This window comes from Dermacentor albipictus, chromosome 4, assembly GCF_038994185.2.
Source record: "Dermacentor albipictus isolate Rhodes 1998 colony chromosome 4, USDA_Dalb.pri_finalv2, whole genome shotgun sequence".
In the NCBI taxonomy this organism is placed as follows: Eukaryota; Metazoa; Arthropoda; class Arachnida; order Ixodida; family Ixodidae; genus Dermacentor; species Dermacentor albipictus.
In genome coordinates this window covers 109,320,131-109,337,192 of record NC_091824.1, presented here as the reverse complement: position 1 = coordinate 109,337,192, position 17,062 = coordinate 109,320,131, and the positions used below count along the sequence as shown (strand labels likewise).

At 44.2% G+C, this 17,062-nt stretch overlaps 1 protein-coding gene across 2 annotated transcripts in view; it reads right to left on the bottom strand.

Annotated features, from left to right (window-relative positions):
* Positions 1–4,284: 4,284 nt before the first annotated feature.
* Positions 4,285–17,062, bottom strand: part of LOC135914050 (signal peptide peptidase-like 2B) — a 36,011-nt gene continuing 23,233 nt past the window's right edge. For both annotated transcript variants that reach the window (XM_065446788.1, XM_065446789.2), the window contains 4 exons: positions 16,225–16,378; positions 14,991–15,068; positions 12,417–12,571; positions 4,285–7,370 (listed from right to left, as the gene is read on the bottom strand). In XM_065446788.1, coding sequence (XP_065302860.1) covers positions 6,927–7,370; positions 12,417–12,571; positions 14,991–15,068; positions 16,225–16,378 — 831 coding nt within the window. In that variant the 3' untranslated portion in view covers positions 4,285–6,926. The remainder of the gene's footprint in view (positions 7,371–12,416; positions 12,572–14,990; positions 15,069–16,224; positions 16,379–17,062) is intronic.

Sequence of the window (17,062 nt, the reverse complement as noted above, 5' to 3'; positions counted from 1 at the left end):
ATGTAGTCTTGCAAAATTTATGTAAACAGCTTTTATGATGTAGAAACAGCACTTTTAAACATCGAGAGGGCACAACCTCCTCTTGTCTTGTTCAAAATAAGTTTCTTTGCCCAAGTACATAGCAGCTAGCCCCAGTCAGCACTCTGCCAAATTTTAGTAACAACAAAATTCTAGATGATGAGTTTTTAGAGAACGACTGAAATTTTGCTGCAAGACAAACGAGACAAGCTGCAAATTAAGTATTCAGCAATTTTTGAAAAATGCAATCACAATATGGCTGCAACGTTATCTGGTATTCAAAAGTACGACCTTGCATTTAAGAAGCCGATGTAAGGGCAGAGTTTAGAAACACTACACAAATGAGGATGAGCCATTTGGGCATTGGCACTTGTCAAGCTCACATATGCTTGCATTTACACACATCTAGTTTTTTAAAAGCATGAGTTGCAGCTTTCAAGGCTTTCCCCTACATTCAAAGTAAGGTTGGGGATGACCAGCGATCACATTTTTGAATGATCATTTCATTTTCCATTTTTTTCACCCTTCGTCATTAGTTTGGACACCACCGCACCACTGTAATAGCCAAGATTGGTCCCTTGCCATGATAGATAAGAAATGGATCTTTACAAAACACGGCCTTGATATGACTTTCCAATGACTGAATGCATCTGATGCTTAATCTTATATCCAAAACCAAGAAACTCGTGCTTTACCTTAATGACAATAAGTACATTCTGTATTGGGTAATATGTAACTTCAGAAGCCGAGGAGGCCAGACACAATAAAACATGTAAACTGTACTTAGCCAACACTAACCACTAGCAGCAGCCCAACTTATATTCCAGTACCTATCCTCACTTTGGGGAAGAAATATGTCTCCTTTGCATATACCAAACAGTAATTAAGAGGCTGTGCATAAAGCTCGATACTTAGCCAGGTACTCAGCTGGCCAATGCAGCTAGAATAAGTACATTGCTGGTATTTAGCCATACTGACCTTGCTGTCTGCTTTTCTGAATCAGCTCAATTTTTGCCTATGTTTTTCTTTTCGCTACAAATGTCCCCCACTGCAATAATGCCTTTGTGGAGCTGCAGGTACATGTATAAACAAACAAATAAAACTGTAATTAACCCATTGCAGCAGACAGATTCGCAAGCACTGCCTTCACTCTTCGCCCTGAGCCAACCCTCAGGTTTGGTGAAAAAATGCAGTCAGCAGATAGTATCCATCTCAGCCAAATTTTGCAGTCCTGCACAGAGCATGGAGCACACAAGCAGAGCACAAGGTCACATATTTCTCAAACACTGTCTTTTCATATGAGGCCTTCTGTTCAGTTGCTTCGAAGCTGCCTGCAGCTTGCATACGTCATGTGCATTCCCAAGACGGCTGCTTATTGGCTGATAGCTGGCATCAATCAAGAAAGGTTTTTGGATCAGTATGCTTGTTCCTCTGTAACCGTATATATTAATTGATGCAGTTTAATAAACAGGCTGAAAAGTGCGAGAACCTGCTTTTGAATTTTGATAAGAATTATGTACTTCTGGAAAGGGGAGACTACCGTCTGCTCACGCTAGGCCGCAGCCACCCATGCAGGAATCAACTTTTGGCCACCCTGGTAATTGTTGTCGTAGCCGTTGGGTCTCGCTAATTTCAACTAGTTTTGAACACTCAACTAGCCTTGCACCACGCAAAAATTAAAGGGGTCCTGAACCTGTTTTAATCAAAGAGGAGAAATGCATTTGAAGTTGAAATAGCCCATTTCAGAAATATGTTGCCACAAAAAGTACTTCAATGCGTTCAGCAGAAGTGGAGTAATTGGCAATCAAACACCCTCTTCCCTGTGGACCCGTTTTTTCTTCAATGCCTTGCACTGCGAAGGCTACGGTGGAGCGGGCCATGCCCACAACGCTTCGGCTTCTAAAATCACCATGGTGTGCAGTTCAAATTTGCTTTTGGATGCTAATGTAGATGTTACTACTGATTCTGGCACCTATGATGCAACAAACATAAGCCAAGCGAGGCTGTTCTCAGTGAGCCACAGTACTACACCGCAGCGGACATGGTATCTACGCTACGTAGGAGACTGCAGCTACGTGCAACTGTAGTGTGTACGTGCTGTGTTTGCTTTGTGCATGGCAGGGCTCGAGTGCGTGCTTGCATGTATATGCTACAGTCTGACCATGCCATGTGGTGTGGATCGGCTTTGTCCTTCGCCAGCTTGTCTGATGGGTACTAGCCACATGAAACTTGTGCATTTTTGAAGCGCTACCATTTAGTGTGCCAAGGCATCTAACCAGGAGCAGCCAGAAGTGAGCGTATGCTCCGTGCGTGTGGCCTAACCTTAAGTTTCGCTTGGTTCGAGGCTTGTTGAGCGCTCAGAACTAGTCAAAATTAGCAAGAATTGCCGGCTGTGACACCAATAAGCAGAGTGGCCAAAGTCTAATTCCTATGCGGGTGGCCACAGCTGAGCGTCCGTGAGCACATGTTAGCTGGTTTCTTTCGAAAGTGCAGAATCATTATCAAAATTTGAAAGCACATTTTCCCTTACTTCAGTTCATTTATTGAACTTCGTCAATAAATATACACAGTAACAGTAGGAAGAAGCGCACTGATACGAACACTCTACTTGATTGACGTCACCTATTGGCCAATAGCAGCCGTGTTTGGGAATTCACTTTGCTATGAAATAAAGCGTCCAGGAGAGAATGAGGAGCAGGCTTCTGTTGAAAAGAGAGCGTTTGAGAGAAAGGTTACTCTGTGCTCCGCTTGCGAGCTCCATGCACCGCTTACGACCATAAAACTTGGCTGACATGTTCACAGCAGCGTATGCTATCCACAAACTATGTTTTTTCAACAAGCTTGAGGGGTGGTTCGGGACCCCTTAAAGGCAAGACCACATGTATGCTTGCCAGCGCACGTTTACTCCTGGCCGCTCCTGGCTAGACACCTTAGCAGACATCACTTCGTATTGAGCTATTGGCAGCGCTTCAAAATGCATAAATTAGATGTGGCTACTATCCCTCAGTCAACCTAGTGCAAGACAAAGCCGGTCGGTCCGCACCACGTAGCATGGCCAGACTGAAGCACACAAGCCCGAGCACACACTTCAGCCCTGTCGAACACAAAGCAGACAATCAGCATACAAACTACAGTTGCACATAGCTGCAGCCTGCTAAATATCTTAGGTACTGTGGTTGCCCGAATGAGCCTGCTCGCTGAGTGCACTGCGGCTTGTTGAGGACAACTGCGTTTGGCACGTTGTAGAGAGACAGAAGAAAGGGGAAAGACAGGGAGGTTAACCAGATGGGAAGGTGCAGTTTGCTACCCTATGCTGGGGAGAGAGGGGAGGGGGACGTAAAGTGATAGCATAGTAGAGATAAAGAAAGAAAGGAGCATAGACATACTGTAACCGCACAGCACTGTCGCACTAGCAGCGCTATAAACATCTGTTCAGGCTACAGCCGCTTGTCCAATTCTGTTGCCCCTAAAAACTGCAACAGTGCCCTCGTCGCCCTCCGCTGCGATGGCTTGTGATGTCGGCATTCTAAAATAAGTTCCTCTGTTAGAGGTCTTTGGTCAAAGAGCGCTGTCGCGATTGCGAGCGATCGTCTCTGTAAGTTTTAGCGAGGACAGTCACAGAGAAGGTGTTGAAGAGTCTCCCTGCTACCACAGTCCTCACACGAGGTGTTGTCGGCCCATCCGATTCGGAATGCAAAAGATTTATTGAAGGCCACCCCTAGCCATATTCGACAAAGCAGGGTAGCTTCGTGACAGCAGAGTCCAGCTGGAATGCAAAGGTGTAGAGAGGAGTCTAGGTTGTGCAACCGGTTGTTTTGAAAACTTCCTGCGTTCCACAAGGAGAGCGTGATAGGCGGCCAAATTAGAAATAGTGGCGTCTATGTGACCATCGAAAATCTCATTTGAATTGCACACCATACAGCGACGTTCAGCAAGGGAACTGTTGTCCCCCATAACCTTCACAATGCAAGGCATTGAAGAAGGAGCGGGAGCACCACAAAGGAGATCAAAGGTAATTTTTTGATTGCCAATAACTCCATTTCTTCTGAATGCGTTAGAAGCATTTTTTTCTGTAAAGTATCTGAAGTTATCTACTTCAAATGCATACTAAAATGTGTTTCAGGGCCCCTTTGACAAACTGCTCCAAGGTTTAGCTTTAGTGAAAAGTAAGAGATGCAGGGTTGTGAACATCAGCAGGCTTTCTGCTGACAAATGAGTGAACATCAGAAAACTTCTTGAATATGTGACGATTGATAAGACTAGAGAGAAAAGCTTTGAATCAGTTTATTGTCACTTTAACCAAAGCTTTGCTTTAATGGCGCATTTTCACATATAAAAATTCGGACCCGCATGTATACATATTATACTTACATGTTAAAATGTGTATTTGTATATCTACGATAGTCATCATTACCAGGTCAACTTCAGAAAATAGGAACACTTGGCACAAATAAGCACAAAATGTGTTCATACTTTACCTCAATATGTAACCTTGTCGCACAATCCGCTTAATAAGCAGTCACAGCAAGCAAACATGTGAGGAACTCATCACAAATAAAATGTCAGTGCTACATGTACAAACACATCTAATACAGGTTGTTCCTTGCAAATTGCAGCATAATTACAATAGAATTCACCAACTCTGAAGTATATGTTTTATTCGTGCAGGCCCATTTGCTGTCATTCTTAGGAAACTGAATTCTTCAAACGGGAAGTGATTTCACAAAGTAATTCAAAGCGGTTACTGAAGAGCTGCTTACCAGTGCCTACATACAGTATCAATAGCCACACATTCTCGCTATGGGGCCATTACTCTCCCTTTGCGACACTTACATATATCAACACGGAGTCATATTTGCTCAAAATTAATATACACTCTAACAATGGGTTTTATGGCATGCAGTATAACAAACACATCATCACAAAAAAGTGTGACTGCCCTGCTACACAAATCTGAGAAACTTTGCTACTGGGCTGAGAAAACGAAACTCGAGGAAATCCTACAGGTCAATCCTCAACAATTTTCCATTCTTCTGTTTCTTAATAGGGGAGTGGCTCTCGTGGCAGATGGCGTATTGCTTTCTGAAAAGACCCGTACTGAATTGGGTCACAAAAAGCGTGGTCAACACAATGCGATTCTGTGGCTATGTTCTTTAATTCATTCTCCTTTAAGAACTGTCACCATTCAACCATGACACAAAACATCTTCATCCACATGCAGAAGTTATCATAATGAGATCCTCCTTTATTCATTTTATGTGGCACTTTTAAAGCGTGCAAAGCTTTAGCTCAGTCAGTAGGTACTTTAACTAGCATAATGCCAAGCTATGACAATGGTGACATGGAACTTTCTCAAAATTCTGCAATGTAAAACTTTGTGGCATGCAGCATTTTCAAGGATTAAGGTTTCAAAACATCATGGCTGCTTTCATCTTTGCTCGCTGTTTCAAGATTGATTGGCAGACTTCTAAACAAAACACAGGGGAAAAATTCAGCTCAGGAACATATACTGTTACCATCACAGGCATTCGATTGCAAGCACTGCTACGCAATACAAAGTGGCTGCATGAACTAGGCAGAAACAGCTCACAATTTGTCAAGAAAAAAAAAAAAGATGAAAAAAAATAATAATTAAAAAAATAAGCTACTCTGTTCTCTCTCAGCTCCTGAGGAAAGTGTGAGGACGGAGAGCACACCAAAGGCACCTTCGGCACCAAAGCGACCCTGGCCAAAAAAAAAATATAAGAAATAGGGGGATGGGGTAGAACACTGCATCGAGCACCCGACAAGAGGCATTTTTGCAACTCATCAGGACCCCCATGTTTGCCACATGAAGCCTCAAGGTTAACTTAAGCAAACATTTCAAGTTGTGCAGAAGTCCACTTTCCTCATGCAAAAGCTGTGCTTCCCAACAGAAGTCTTGCCGAAAGATAAGCAGCAACAGGAAATGATGAGGACAGTAGTGGCATCTAACAGGACACATGCCAACTAAGACAACTGTAGAATTGAAATTTGGGCAAATTAGTGCAAGCTTATCAAGAACCTAGACAGTGCAAAGCACAAGGAACATTTAAAGATGACGTGAGCAGCTGTGAAATAAATTGCGCATCCATGCTGTGAGCAGGATACAAAACAACAAAAACTGACAGTTTGTGTCAGTGAAGCATATACATGAGCATCCTACAGAAAAAAAAGGTTGTGTACCTTGACAGTTGATAACTCCACCTGTGCACCTTGTATGTTTTTATTGTTTTGTTTCCTGCTCATAACATGCACACATCAATTCTCAGCGCATTAGGAGAGCAAGGACCATGGTTGTTTGTTCTGTTTAGACCTTGCACCAAACCACAGATTTCAGTTGGTAGTTGGCACGTGTCCTGTCAGCTTACGCTACTGTCTCCACCGTTTTGCACTGCTCTTATTCAGCTGTCTGAGCCAGCGGGCTGAACAAACACCTGTGTCGAATCACGATTCTGCTAGTTGCTCTGTGGTTTGACACAGATGATAATCAAACTGAAAAGTATACAACTTTGTTCTTCTCGTAACCTGAAGGAATTTCCTGTTGTACATACACATATTCCCAACTACACACTGCGACAGCTGGACCAGCACATGCATGCATGGCTTCTTGTCACTGCAACTTGTGGTATCATGTCACGGACTGCACTATGCAAGAATTGCCCGATGAGTACACATGCAGCATGCAAAATAAGGGTGCAAGTTTTGCTAAGCTTTGTCCAACTTTTCTGCCTACTGATGGAATTCCAACCCACCTACTGATCAGATGGGAACAGTGTGGCCACAGAAAAAAAGAAAGAAGAAAACACGAAAAGGAAAGCCAAAATAAGACACACTTCACGGGACTTCCAGGTACAGCTCTCTTACTGAACAGAGATCATGAGTGGCTACTACCTCTGTGCTGTTTCTGCAGGGAGAGCATTGACAAAGTGGTCTTGCGCGCCCACCCAGTACTGGCTTTGTGTTCCTGGGTGAGGATACTGAGCTGCACTCAGCAGGGGAGTGTTCGCCTGCGGGATGCCAGGGACACGAGCATTCGAGTAGCTATTCGCCATATGGCCTGGAGAGTTTCTGCCCCCAGAACCTGGACTTGGGGGTGGAGACATCCTTGGCTGAATACTATACTGAGAAGCTCCCAGCTGCAACATGGCGCTGCCTGGAGGATGCTGCGGACTCGCAAGTGGAGGCGGTGTACCTGGTCGACTCAAGTTGATCGGCCCATGGAAACTAGTGGGAGATGATGGGGCTTGCGAGGCATTTGCACTGCCGACTGCCCGCGGTGGCACGACCGTGGCTTGAGGAGCGGCTTGCCCTGCCAGTGTTAGCGGCACAGGCTGCAAGTAAATTCAGGCCCACCACAAATGATATATTAATAAGTATGCAGCAATAGAGGCACACTTGCATTGCACATTAACTTGCAATGTTGGCAATGTGTGGCCTTGGTCAAAATATTGAAGCCATTTGCACGCATGACTGCATCCAAGGTCCAAGGCCTGTAGATAGGCTCCTGTTGCATTCAGACAGTTTTCAAGCTCTGGAGCATCATGAGTGCAACATGACACAGCTGAGCATTGCTCATTCTTTTACTGGCTTCACTTTTGATAAAAGCTGAGCATTACGACAGTCAAAAGAACAATAATGAAGGCATAACATGCCACAAGAATATAACATGGATATAATGAAGGCATTTACGCATCAGATGCAGCTCTATTATAATGAGGCCAGAGTGTACTGTAGGGGCCACTGCAGTACTAAGGACAAAGTCTGAAGCATACAGTTGGGCCTACTTATAGCAATATTCAAGTGCAAAAAAAAAAGTTTCATTGCTTTAATCAATCATTGTTGTAAATGACTTGCATAATGGTTGGTTTTCTATAGTCAGCTTTGCTGCAATACAGTAATGTCATACAGTAATTGCTGCAATACAGTAATGTCATGTGGCAAATCATCACAATGGACCTCAATATAACGAAGTGGGTAAAAGTGGCAATTTGTTTCATTAAATAAAAATTTGACCTTTTATGCAAATAAATACAGTTGCCAATTGATTTTTCTGACACAGAAGGCACCGCAAAGTTTTCTGAATTATCGAGCAATCGAAAAAAGCAAATGTGAATGAGAAAAATTCACTTTGCCGAGTTTGAGAGTTGGCAATGAAAGATGCAGTTTCGTGCAGTCTCCACTCTATCTTTATATAAGTAGCACAAATTAAGCGAAGCCAGCCATGCTTTCGCATCCAGTTCAACCCCCCCCCCTCTCCCGGTTGATAGTGTCGCCCGCAATGGGATGTCACTATCATGACAAGCTTCGTCTGCCTCCCGCTTCAATGCGTCTTCGAAACTCAGGATTACTCAACCTCCAGTACTTATTGCACGGGAAGACAGCGCACATGATGCCACGCTATCTCAGCACGCCTACTCTTGGCACACAGGGCAGGTTACCTCTAAAACAAGGTGTGTGGGCTGCGCATATGTTCAGCCATGCGCAGCCGTGGCCGCACTAGAAAAGGAGACTCGCGCTTATCTGCTGCTGGGACCACATGGACGCGACGCAGTGAAAACAGTCGAACACATGCAGGGAAAGTCAAAGGCACAAACTGGTTTCTCCTTTCGCTGAATGGCCATCAGTACACTCGGTGCAGTTGACTCGTGTTTCAGAAGTGTAGAAGGGAGGCAGGCAAAGAGGCTGGTGATGCGGCAAAAATGCGCGATGTGCATGGCATGCGCGTGGGTGCGGCGGCTTGCTTTCTTTTCTTTTTTTCTTTTCCAGGATTTCGCGTTCCTTTTCCTTTCGGCACAGACACCCAGTATCGAGATTTAATTGTTACAACCGATAACACAATAAGAAAATTGCAGTAATCCGTTCATTTTGCCATAGAAAGGTTCACGGTGCCACAGCTTCTCCCTGTTACCGTATCTACACGAATTTAATGCGTACCTTTAAAAAAAAGGGGGGGGGGGGATCCAAAAGTTGCCTGCGTGTTACAATCGCATACAAAACTAAAACAGTGCCTTCACGTGATAGCGGCAGAGAACAATGTTTAGAAGGTGGCAGTAGGTCTATTTTGTGCTTGACTATGACCACTTTCGAAGGTACCACTTTTGTGAGATTTCAGATGAATCTGCACTGGATCTGTTGGCATATATGTACCCAGTGTTTCTGGCGCTATGCCAAGCTTGCTATCTGCACAGCGTGCAAGGAACGCTCTCAGTCATATATTTTGACAAGTCCGATTCAGTCACGTAATATCTCTTGAAAGTGACAGTATCTCTAAAAGTGATCGCTTGAGAATACCGCCTTGGGTGCTTTTTGTATCTGTGGCCAATGAAATGCAAATGGCTACGACGATGCGCTGCTTTCATTGTGAAAGCTCATTAAAAAAAAGTTTTCCTACAGTGAAAGGTAAATTGTGCGCCTCTTGTTTTTTCTGATTGTGAACATGGGGATGTGCTATATTGTTCTTTTATGAATCAGGCGCATGTTACATTCATCTGCACATTTATTTTCTTACTTTAAAGGGGCCCTGAACCGCCCCTCGGGCTTTGTGAAATAACATTGTCCGTGGGTAGCATATGCACACCTCAGCCAAGTTTTGTTGTCGTACGCGATGCATGGAGCTCGCAAGCAGTCACAAAGTCACCTTTCTCTCAAACGCTCTCTTTTCAACAGAAGGCCGTCCTCACTCTCTTCTGGACGCTTTATTTTACACTGCGGCTCGCAGAGGACAACTGCATTTGGCTCATATTTAGTGCTTCGTAGGTGCCAAAGGCGGAAGTTGTGGCATCTATGTTTACATCCAAAATGAAATTTGAACTGCGCACCACGGTGACATATAGAAGGCAGAGCGTTGTGGGCACACCCCACTGCGCCGTAGCCTTCGCAGTGCAAGGCATTGAAGAAGCAATGGGAGCACAGCAGAGGCCATGTTTGACTGCCAATAACTTTGCTTCTGCTGAATGCTTTGAAGTACTTTTTGCAGCAAAGTATTTCTTAAATTGCCTATTTTCACTTCAAATGCCTTTCTCCACTTCGATTAAAAGAAGATCAAGGCCACTTTAAGCCCGCAAAAATTGGGTGCATTATAGATTTGGGGGCACGTTAGAATCATGCAAATACGGTATACCTGATATACCATATTTACTCGCATAATGATCGCACTTTTTTGTCAGAAAGAATTGATGCAAATTCAGGGGTGCGATCATTACGCGGGTTAAATTTCCCGCGAAAAAAAAAATTTTTTTTCGTCCCGCGTTTGCTGCGGGATGCGGATGCGGGACATCAAAACAAAAATGGTGGCCGGCGGAGCAAGCCGAACGCGCCGAACGCGATCTTATTTTTTTTTTTCTTCTCGTGAGTACATTACATGCATTGAAACAGTTTCTTCCGTGTCAGTGATATAATAATATCGTTAATATCGGCAAGTTTGCGGCAATAACGTAGCCATGTCCACTTAGAGGGGACAGAGACAGATGGGCGCGCTTAGCTGCCAGTGACAGAAACCCATGGCCGGCGTCCTGCGGAAACTGCGGCATCTGTTTTCACTACTATCCTAACACTGCACGTTTCCGCTAAGGGTGGACAAATATCTTAGCTGTGTTACAAGCGTTGGCGTATGAATAGGGTACACTTTTAACGAATCGGTGTAAACGTGGCTACTATCATTGCCGCGCGCGATTTGTTGCGTGCTCACAAGTGCAGATGAAAAGAATCCAAAGGCGCTTTTTTTGTTTTTGTTGACTACAGCCATTATAAAGCCTACCCATAATAAAGGCAAGTTTGGTTGTACCTCTTTTTGCCATGGAAGTGCGGAAAGTGAAGGAAGTAATGAAATGAGGCATCTACTTAAGCATGTTTGGTGCGTGCAGACGAGTCGTTCGCGTAGCATTCGACAGATGGTAAGCGCAATCATTATTAGCTAGACTTGGCACACGACATATCGCTGCGGCAAGTTCAGGGTGCGATCATTACACGGGAAATAAAAAAAATCAAATTTTGACGACAAAATTCAGGGGTGCGATCATTACGCGAGTGCGATCATTATGCGGGTAAATACGGTACTGTTACAACTGCTAGTGTTATAAGTGAGTTAAACTGCATATACAGTGGAATCTCTAGAAATAGGAATTGCTTAAACGGAACTGCCTCTTAAACAAAATACTGTCCTTATGTTTGGTTGGTTTTGTGTTCACACAATTGTATTCAGCCTTTTCTCTTGGTAAATGGAACTCCCTATAAACAGAACCAATTTCCCTTGTCTCTTGAGGTTCCATTTAAAAAGAGTCCACAGTATATCTTTTTTCTCTCTTTTCAGCCTATGGCTGATATCAACTGTGTGTTCAACACAGCACATTCATTTTAATCGGGGAAGAGCACCTAGCAGCCATGGCTGACAATTGGAGCGAGTTGTGCAGCACTCTTGGAAGACTATTTGAGGAGTTTTTTTTCGAAATAGGTCAAATCCACGTAAACAGAAGTTGAGAAAAAAGCAAAAATTTGTTACCGGACCTAAATGCAACGCTATCAAAGCTATTATATGATATCCTTTACATGTCAGCTAGGACAAGTTTACGACCACAAGTAATGAAAAATTATGCGGCAAATATGCCCAATATTAGGGTGAGAACTTTGGATCTGGCTCGTATTGAATTGAAACGCTGGATTTTAGGCAGTATTGCTATAAAAACTTTATTAAAATTGGCTTTCGAGAATGGCATCATGTAATCTTTACAGAAAAGCTATAACAACATTGGCAGCAGGGCACTGCATTTTGCATTTTAGCAACGGCCCATTCTTGCTTTTACGGTGGTGATGCGGCTTCTTTTCACTTCGTCATCGACGTCTAGGGATAGATTTTCGCCGATCTCTTCATTGCCATCCGAATCCATGAACAACGATATCAGAAAAGCAAAGAACTCGCGAAAACACGAACGAAACACTCTGAGCTGTCAGGCGGGAACCAACTCCTTGGCGGGAACTGACAAGGAGGCTGCCATGGCTACATGACGTCACGCCAAAAGCGCTCTCCTATTGGGCAAATGGATTTGGCTCATTTTGATCCGTGCAACAGCTGGATATGGCTCAATTACGATACGAAATACGATCTGCGAACACGTTCGCCTGGCGTTATTTGACCCATTTCGCTGCAACGAGTTTTCTATGAGAAAGTTGCCTAGTTTTTCTTGTCATTACCGTTTTATCTGACCTAGTTTCAGTTTGTGGATTTGGCTCATTTCGAAAAAAAAAACTCCTCATTTATAGTTACCTTACAGAGCCCTCGTGGGGTTCTGTAAGGGGGACAGTACAGCAAATGCATATAGTATAAAGATTAAAATACATTAACACCTTAACAAAGTAAAAGGAAGACTAAAAGGACATCTCACCTTGACGCCATGCCATATGTCAGCCAACTGCCCTCTACACCATGCTATGCAGATAGTTGGCAAGAGCGTGGCTGGCACAAGGTACAGCAAGGCAGGCTGGGGAGTTCGCATCAGGTATAGTGCGATGAATGTGAGCACAAGCCCCACGCCATAAACTGCAGGAGAGACATGGCATGATACACGGTAAAGATAAGCGATTTAAGGGCTCAAACAAAAGAAAGAGAGAGACGGAAAGATGAGTACAGTCAAACTCACTTATCACAATATTCAGTGGCACGAAAATTCCATCGTTATAACAAGGTTGCATGAAAAAAATCAAAATAGGGGGATGGCAGAGCTGATGTGAGAGAACTATAATGGCGGGGAAGCCAGTGCCCCTCCCCACCACCTTCCTCCATTTGGCTTGTCGTCTCTCATTTAACTGTTTCTTGAGTGCCCCGATCGCGTGTAACAAGCTGCGGTTGTCAGCATTATAGATTGGCACTGCTATCACAACTGCAAAGAGGGGTCACGGGCGGCAAGCGATATGTGAGCTCTGCCGAGGCATCCTTTGGTGGTCCCAAAGGTACCTTTTAAAGAATGCGAGAAGGTTGCCGCGGCAGCCTTACAACTTGAGAAATCCAGAAGAAATGCTGAAGCGAGATGGCCACAAGCATCTTGCCATGTACTTCTCACAGGGTTGCAGGAGAAAACCTTATGTCTGTCAGCTTTGCACCCTTCACACGAAGCTTGCCAACATCCTTCTCCTAGGCATCCAGGTGCTCCATGTAGTGCAGCAGAACGTTCCTCGCGAAAACGAAGCCCTGGAGGGACTGAGTCATCTGTCAGGCCTCCTGTGAGGGCAACGATGAGGCAGCCTGCCCTACCGCGTCGTTGCTGCCGTCATCACTGTCGCTATCTGACGCAAGCATGTTTGCGACGATCGTCTCATTGGTTAGAAGTACTTAGTTTCCAAATCTATAGCAGCGTGTTTTCTCTTCACTGGCAACGTCGTGTACTGCCGATGATCAGCAGGCGAATCAGCCATCTTCTGTTGCGGCGGTGAGTCAAATGAGGCTGAGAAACTACGTGGCCAGGAGCGATTTTGAAGCAATCAACGAAGAACACGAGTGATTAAGCTGTTCACACAACTGCGCTAAATGAGGAGCCAGCAAGCAATCTTGGAGCAGTGCAGTTGGCATAGTCCATTCATGTTTCGGAGGGTGGCGCAGCATAGAGCTATGGGTGCAGCCCATTCGTGTTCGGAGGGATGGAAGAAGGGCAATGGGAGAGCAACGTGTGGAGAAGGCTGGAAAATGAGCGCGTGGTGGCCGTTGGAGCAGCAGGCCATTGTGTAGCGGCTCGAATTTCTAGTTTTCTTTTTTTATTTTCAAGAATTTTGCATTTCACTACCTTTCGGCACAGACACCCAGCAGCCAGACTTCACCCTATATGCGATAATGCGGCATAGGTGCATTGTAGTAAGCGGGTTATTTGAGCATGGAAAACATACAAAAGTTGACAGTACAGCAGCTTCTCATTGTTATAACTGATATATTGTTAAAACCGGTATCATTATAAGTGGGTTCAACTCTACAATGGTATTAAACCTGAGGAGGCAAAATGGGGAGGCTGCCCTCACATGACACCAGTTCGTTCTTGCTGAGAGTCAATGACTAAAGAAGAGAAACATCATGGAAACTTGCCGTGAGCCTCCAGATTTCAGAATCTTTAGCAGGTGGCAAATTGCGCAGAAGCAGATGATAAAATGGCAAAGACGGTGCCTGGCCTTTGCCATCACCGCTGGCTACATACGGAGCGGTGATCAAGTGATGTGATGTGCGGCCCTTTCGTCTGTCGTGCAGACTGCCCTTATGATAACCTATCAGCCATGTAGCTGGGATAGCCTTTCTGTAGTTTTTTGAGATACTGGAAAGTAGTAGTTTCTATCCAATAAATAAAAGACTGCCGCAGAGCAGAGGTCTATTATTAAACTGAGAACCTCATTGGTATTCACTACAACAAGACGTCACTAGTTCATTAGTTACAGAGGAAAAAAAAAGCAATTCATTCTATTCAACAGAAGTCCTATTGATCAAAAAGAAATTTACAGACCTTCATGTACCAGAACTAACTTGCAACCAATGCTGGCATTGGTTGCAAGTTAGAGTAGACAGCACTGTATCATATCTTGAATTTTATGTACCCAAGTTACTAATAGCTAGCTACATTCTTGCTATACAATTCTGGGAGACTCCCGAGCATTTGCAGCACCGTGTTTTCTTGCACAAAATTTGTGAGCATTACATTTTGTGAAAAACTTTCTCATATTCGATTTGATATTCGGCTTTCTTTTTCTTGGTTCGATTCAATGTTTGATTCAAAATCTACTATTCGGCATACGCACACCCCTACTAATGCCATTTGCTGGCTAGAAACGAGGTATTTCGCGCCAAAAAATTGCATACATCGATCTGTCATGTGGCTAAGGTACGTGGCAATAACAGAAGCTGTAAAAGAAGCGGTAGAGAAAAGGAATTGTGACAGGTACGTCTAACTGCAAAGGAGAAAGAAAGTGTACAAAAAGAGACATACACAGTGTCCCAGCGAAGAAATACAGACGGCTTCTCGTTGTCAGCAGGTCAAAACCATGGCAGTAGGCAACTAGAAGGCCTGAAAATAAGCACAAATGCAAATGCTAGCTTATGACATGCACCATATGACGTGCAATAAACAAGCAAGCAACAAATGAAATTAATGCAGTTCACGAGCCCTTTCCTTGGCAACTCCTGTCACCCACCTAGAGCGACCCATTCGTGACCCATTCGAAAGATTTCTTATTGCGTCAATGTGCACTGTGCACGTGGGGGTAGTTGTCAGGGACACAACTAGCTCATTAAAGGAGTATCAAAACATATTATGGAAGTTACGTAAACTTGACCACACGCTTCTCACATGTAAAACAATGGGAGTTCAATAAAGTATGAAGTTTGAGAAACGTTTGTATGACATTTTATTTGATACTAAAGTTTGATAACTCGGATTAATTTTGATCACCTGGAGTTCTTTAACGTGCACCTAAATTTGAGTACGCAAGTGTTTTTAAAGCAAAGCTTTCTTAGCTTTTTCTTTCTGCCTCCTCTTTGGTGTCTGTTTCTAATCACTATCAACTTGTGAACACACTCCAGATGTGCATGTTGACACTCAATGGAAGCAATGGAAGCATAAAAAACAAGTTACCTTTCCAATGACTACTTTCGAATTCGGTTTCCCCAGCCCAGAAGCCTATTGCTCCAAACATTAAGCCATAGATGGATGCCTAAAAGGGCGGAATAAATCATCCTTACGAATTTCCCTCTACAAGCCAACGCTTTGAGATACTTGAATTGGCTGATGAAGATAGAGGTTACAGCAAGTGTTTGTCGTCGAAATTCACAGCACATCACTCATCATACTGTGACACGTTTCTGCCAAGGTCGGGCACACTGCATCTTGTGACTAAACATGTTTTAACATTATGTAAAACTTCCACTTGCTCTGCAAGGTCCACTACGGTGGCTGAGGGATGTGTTCATCACTGAAATTTGCAGCGTGTTTCTTGTCGTAATGCACCATTTTTGCTTTGCTTGTTCACAAAAGTTTAGCATACACCGATTACCTCAGTACATGGGATCTGCATAAATTTTTGCCTTTCGCCCCCATCAAAATGCGACCGGCGCAACCGAAATTGAACCCGTTACCTCAAGCTCAGCCACACAAAGCCATAGCCGCCGGGCTACCACGGCGGGTAACATGGACAAGTGGACAGTCTAGGTGCAGGGGAGCGTACCTGGAACGAGAATGTCACCAAAGCCCAGCAAGGAGAACTGGCCGAAGCAAACGGACAGCGACTCGTTGTTGAAGTGGGGCACCCTCAGCACCATGGGCAGCTGCTCCTGAGTATTGCCTCCTTTGGCCACTTCTACCATGATGCTCTCGCCCTTCTGCAAGCGCACAACAGTAGCAGCAACAAGTAGAGTGAGCGCCACGCTCGGTCTGCAAGAGTATGCTTCTCAAGGACATACGTGCCACTAGAGCAGACGAACACAAAAGCAAGAAACATGAGCGACAACGCAGGGGTAGCTTGTGACTACAGTTGCTGACAGATTTTTGGGATGTGCAGGTGGCCACAAAGAATGTTAGAATAACCAGGCACCTAAACAAATTTTAGAGAAAATTTACTTTTTTTTTTTTCAGTGCCAACATAAGAACAAATCTGTTTATGTAGTTTTGTTAAGCCTTCTGCTTCAGTGACATAATATCCCTACTAGAAATTTCGTGATGACCGAGGCAGTAGGGATTCTTTGCATTTGCCCTCTATGCAGCCAAGTGTTCTTTGCGCAATTGAGATGCGGTGAAATGCAGCAGATGCTTTATGTAACCTCGATTGCATGACGCTAGGTGTTGTGCTGTGCAAATTCAGTTTAGATTTTTCTGCGTATGGGGGAACTCATTCTCCCCAGTAAGCTAACAGAGGAACTTGGCACGTACACTCGCAATAGTTGCAGAATGGTTACCTGCAGAGCCAAATGCCACTTTTATGGCCATCGGCTAGCCCGTGTTGATAACATTAGGCTCACTTGCCGACGAAGAGCACTGTAACAAAGAAATCAGCAGCAAGCTTCCTG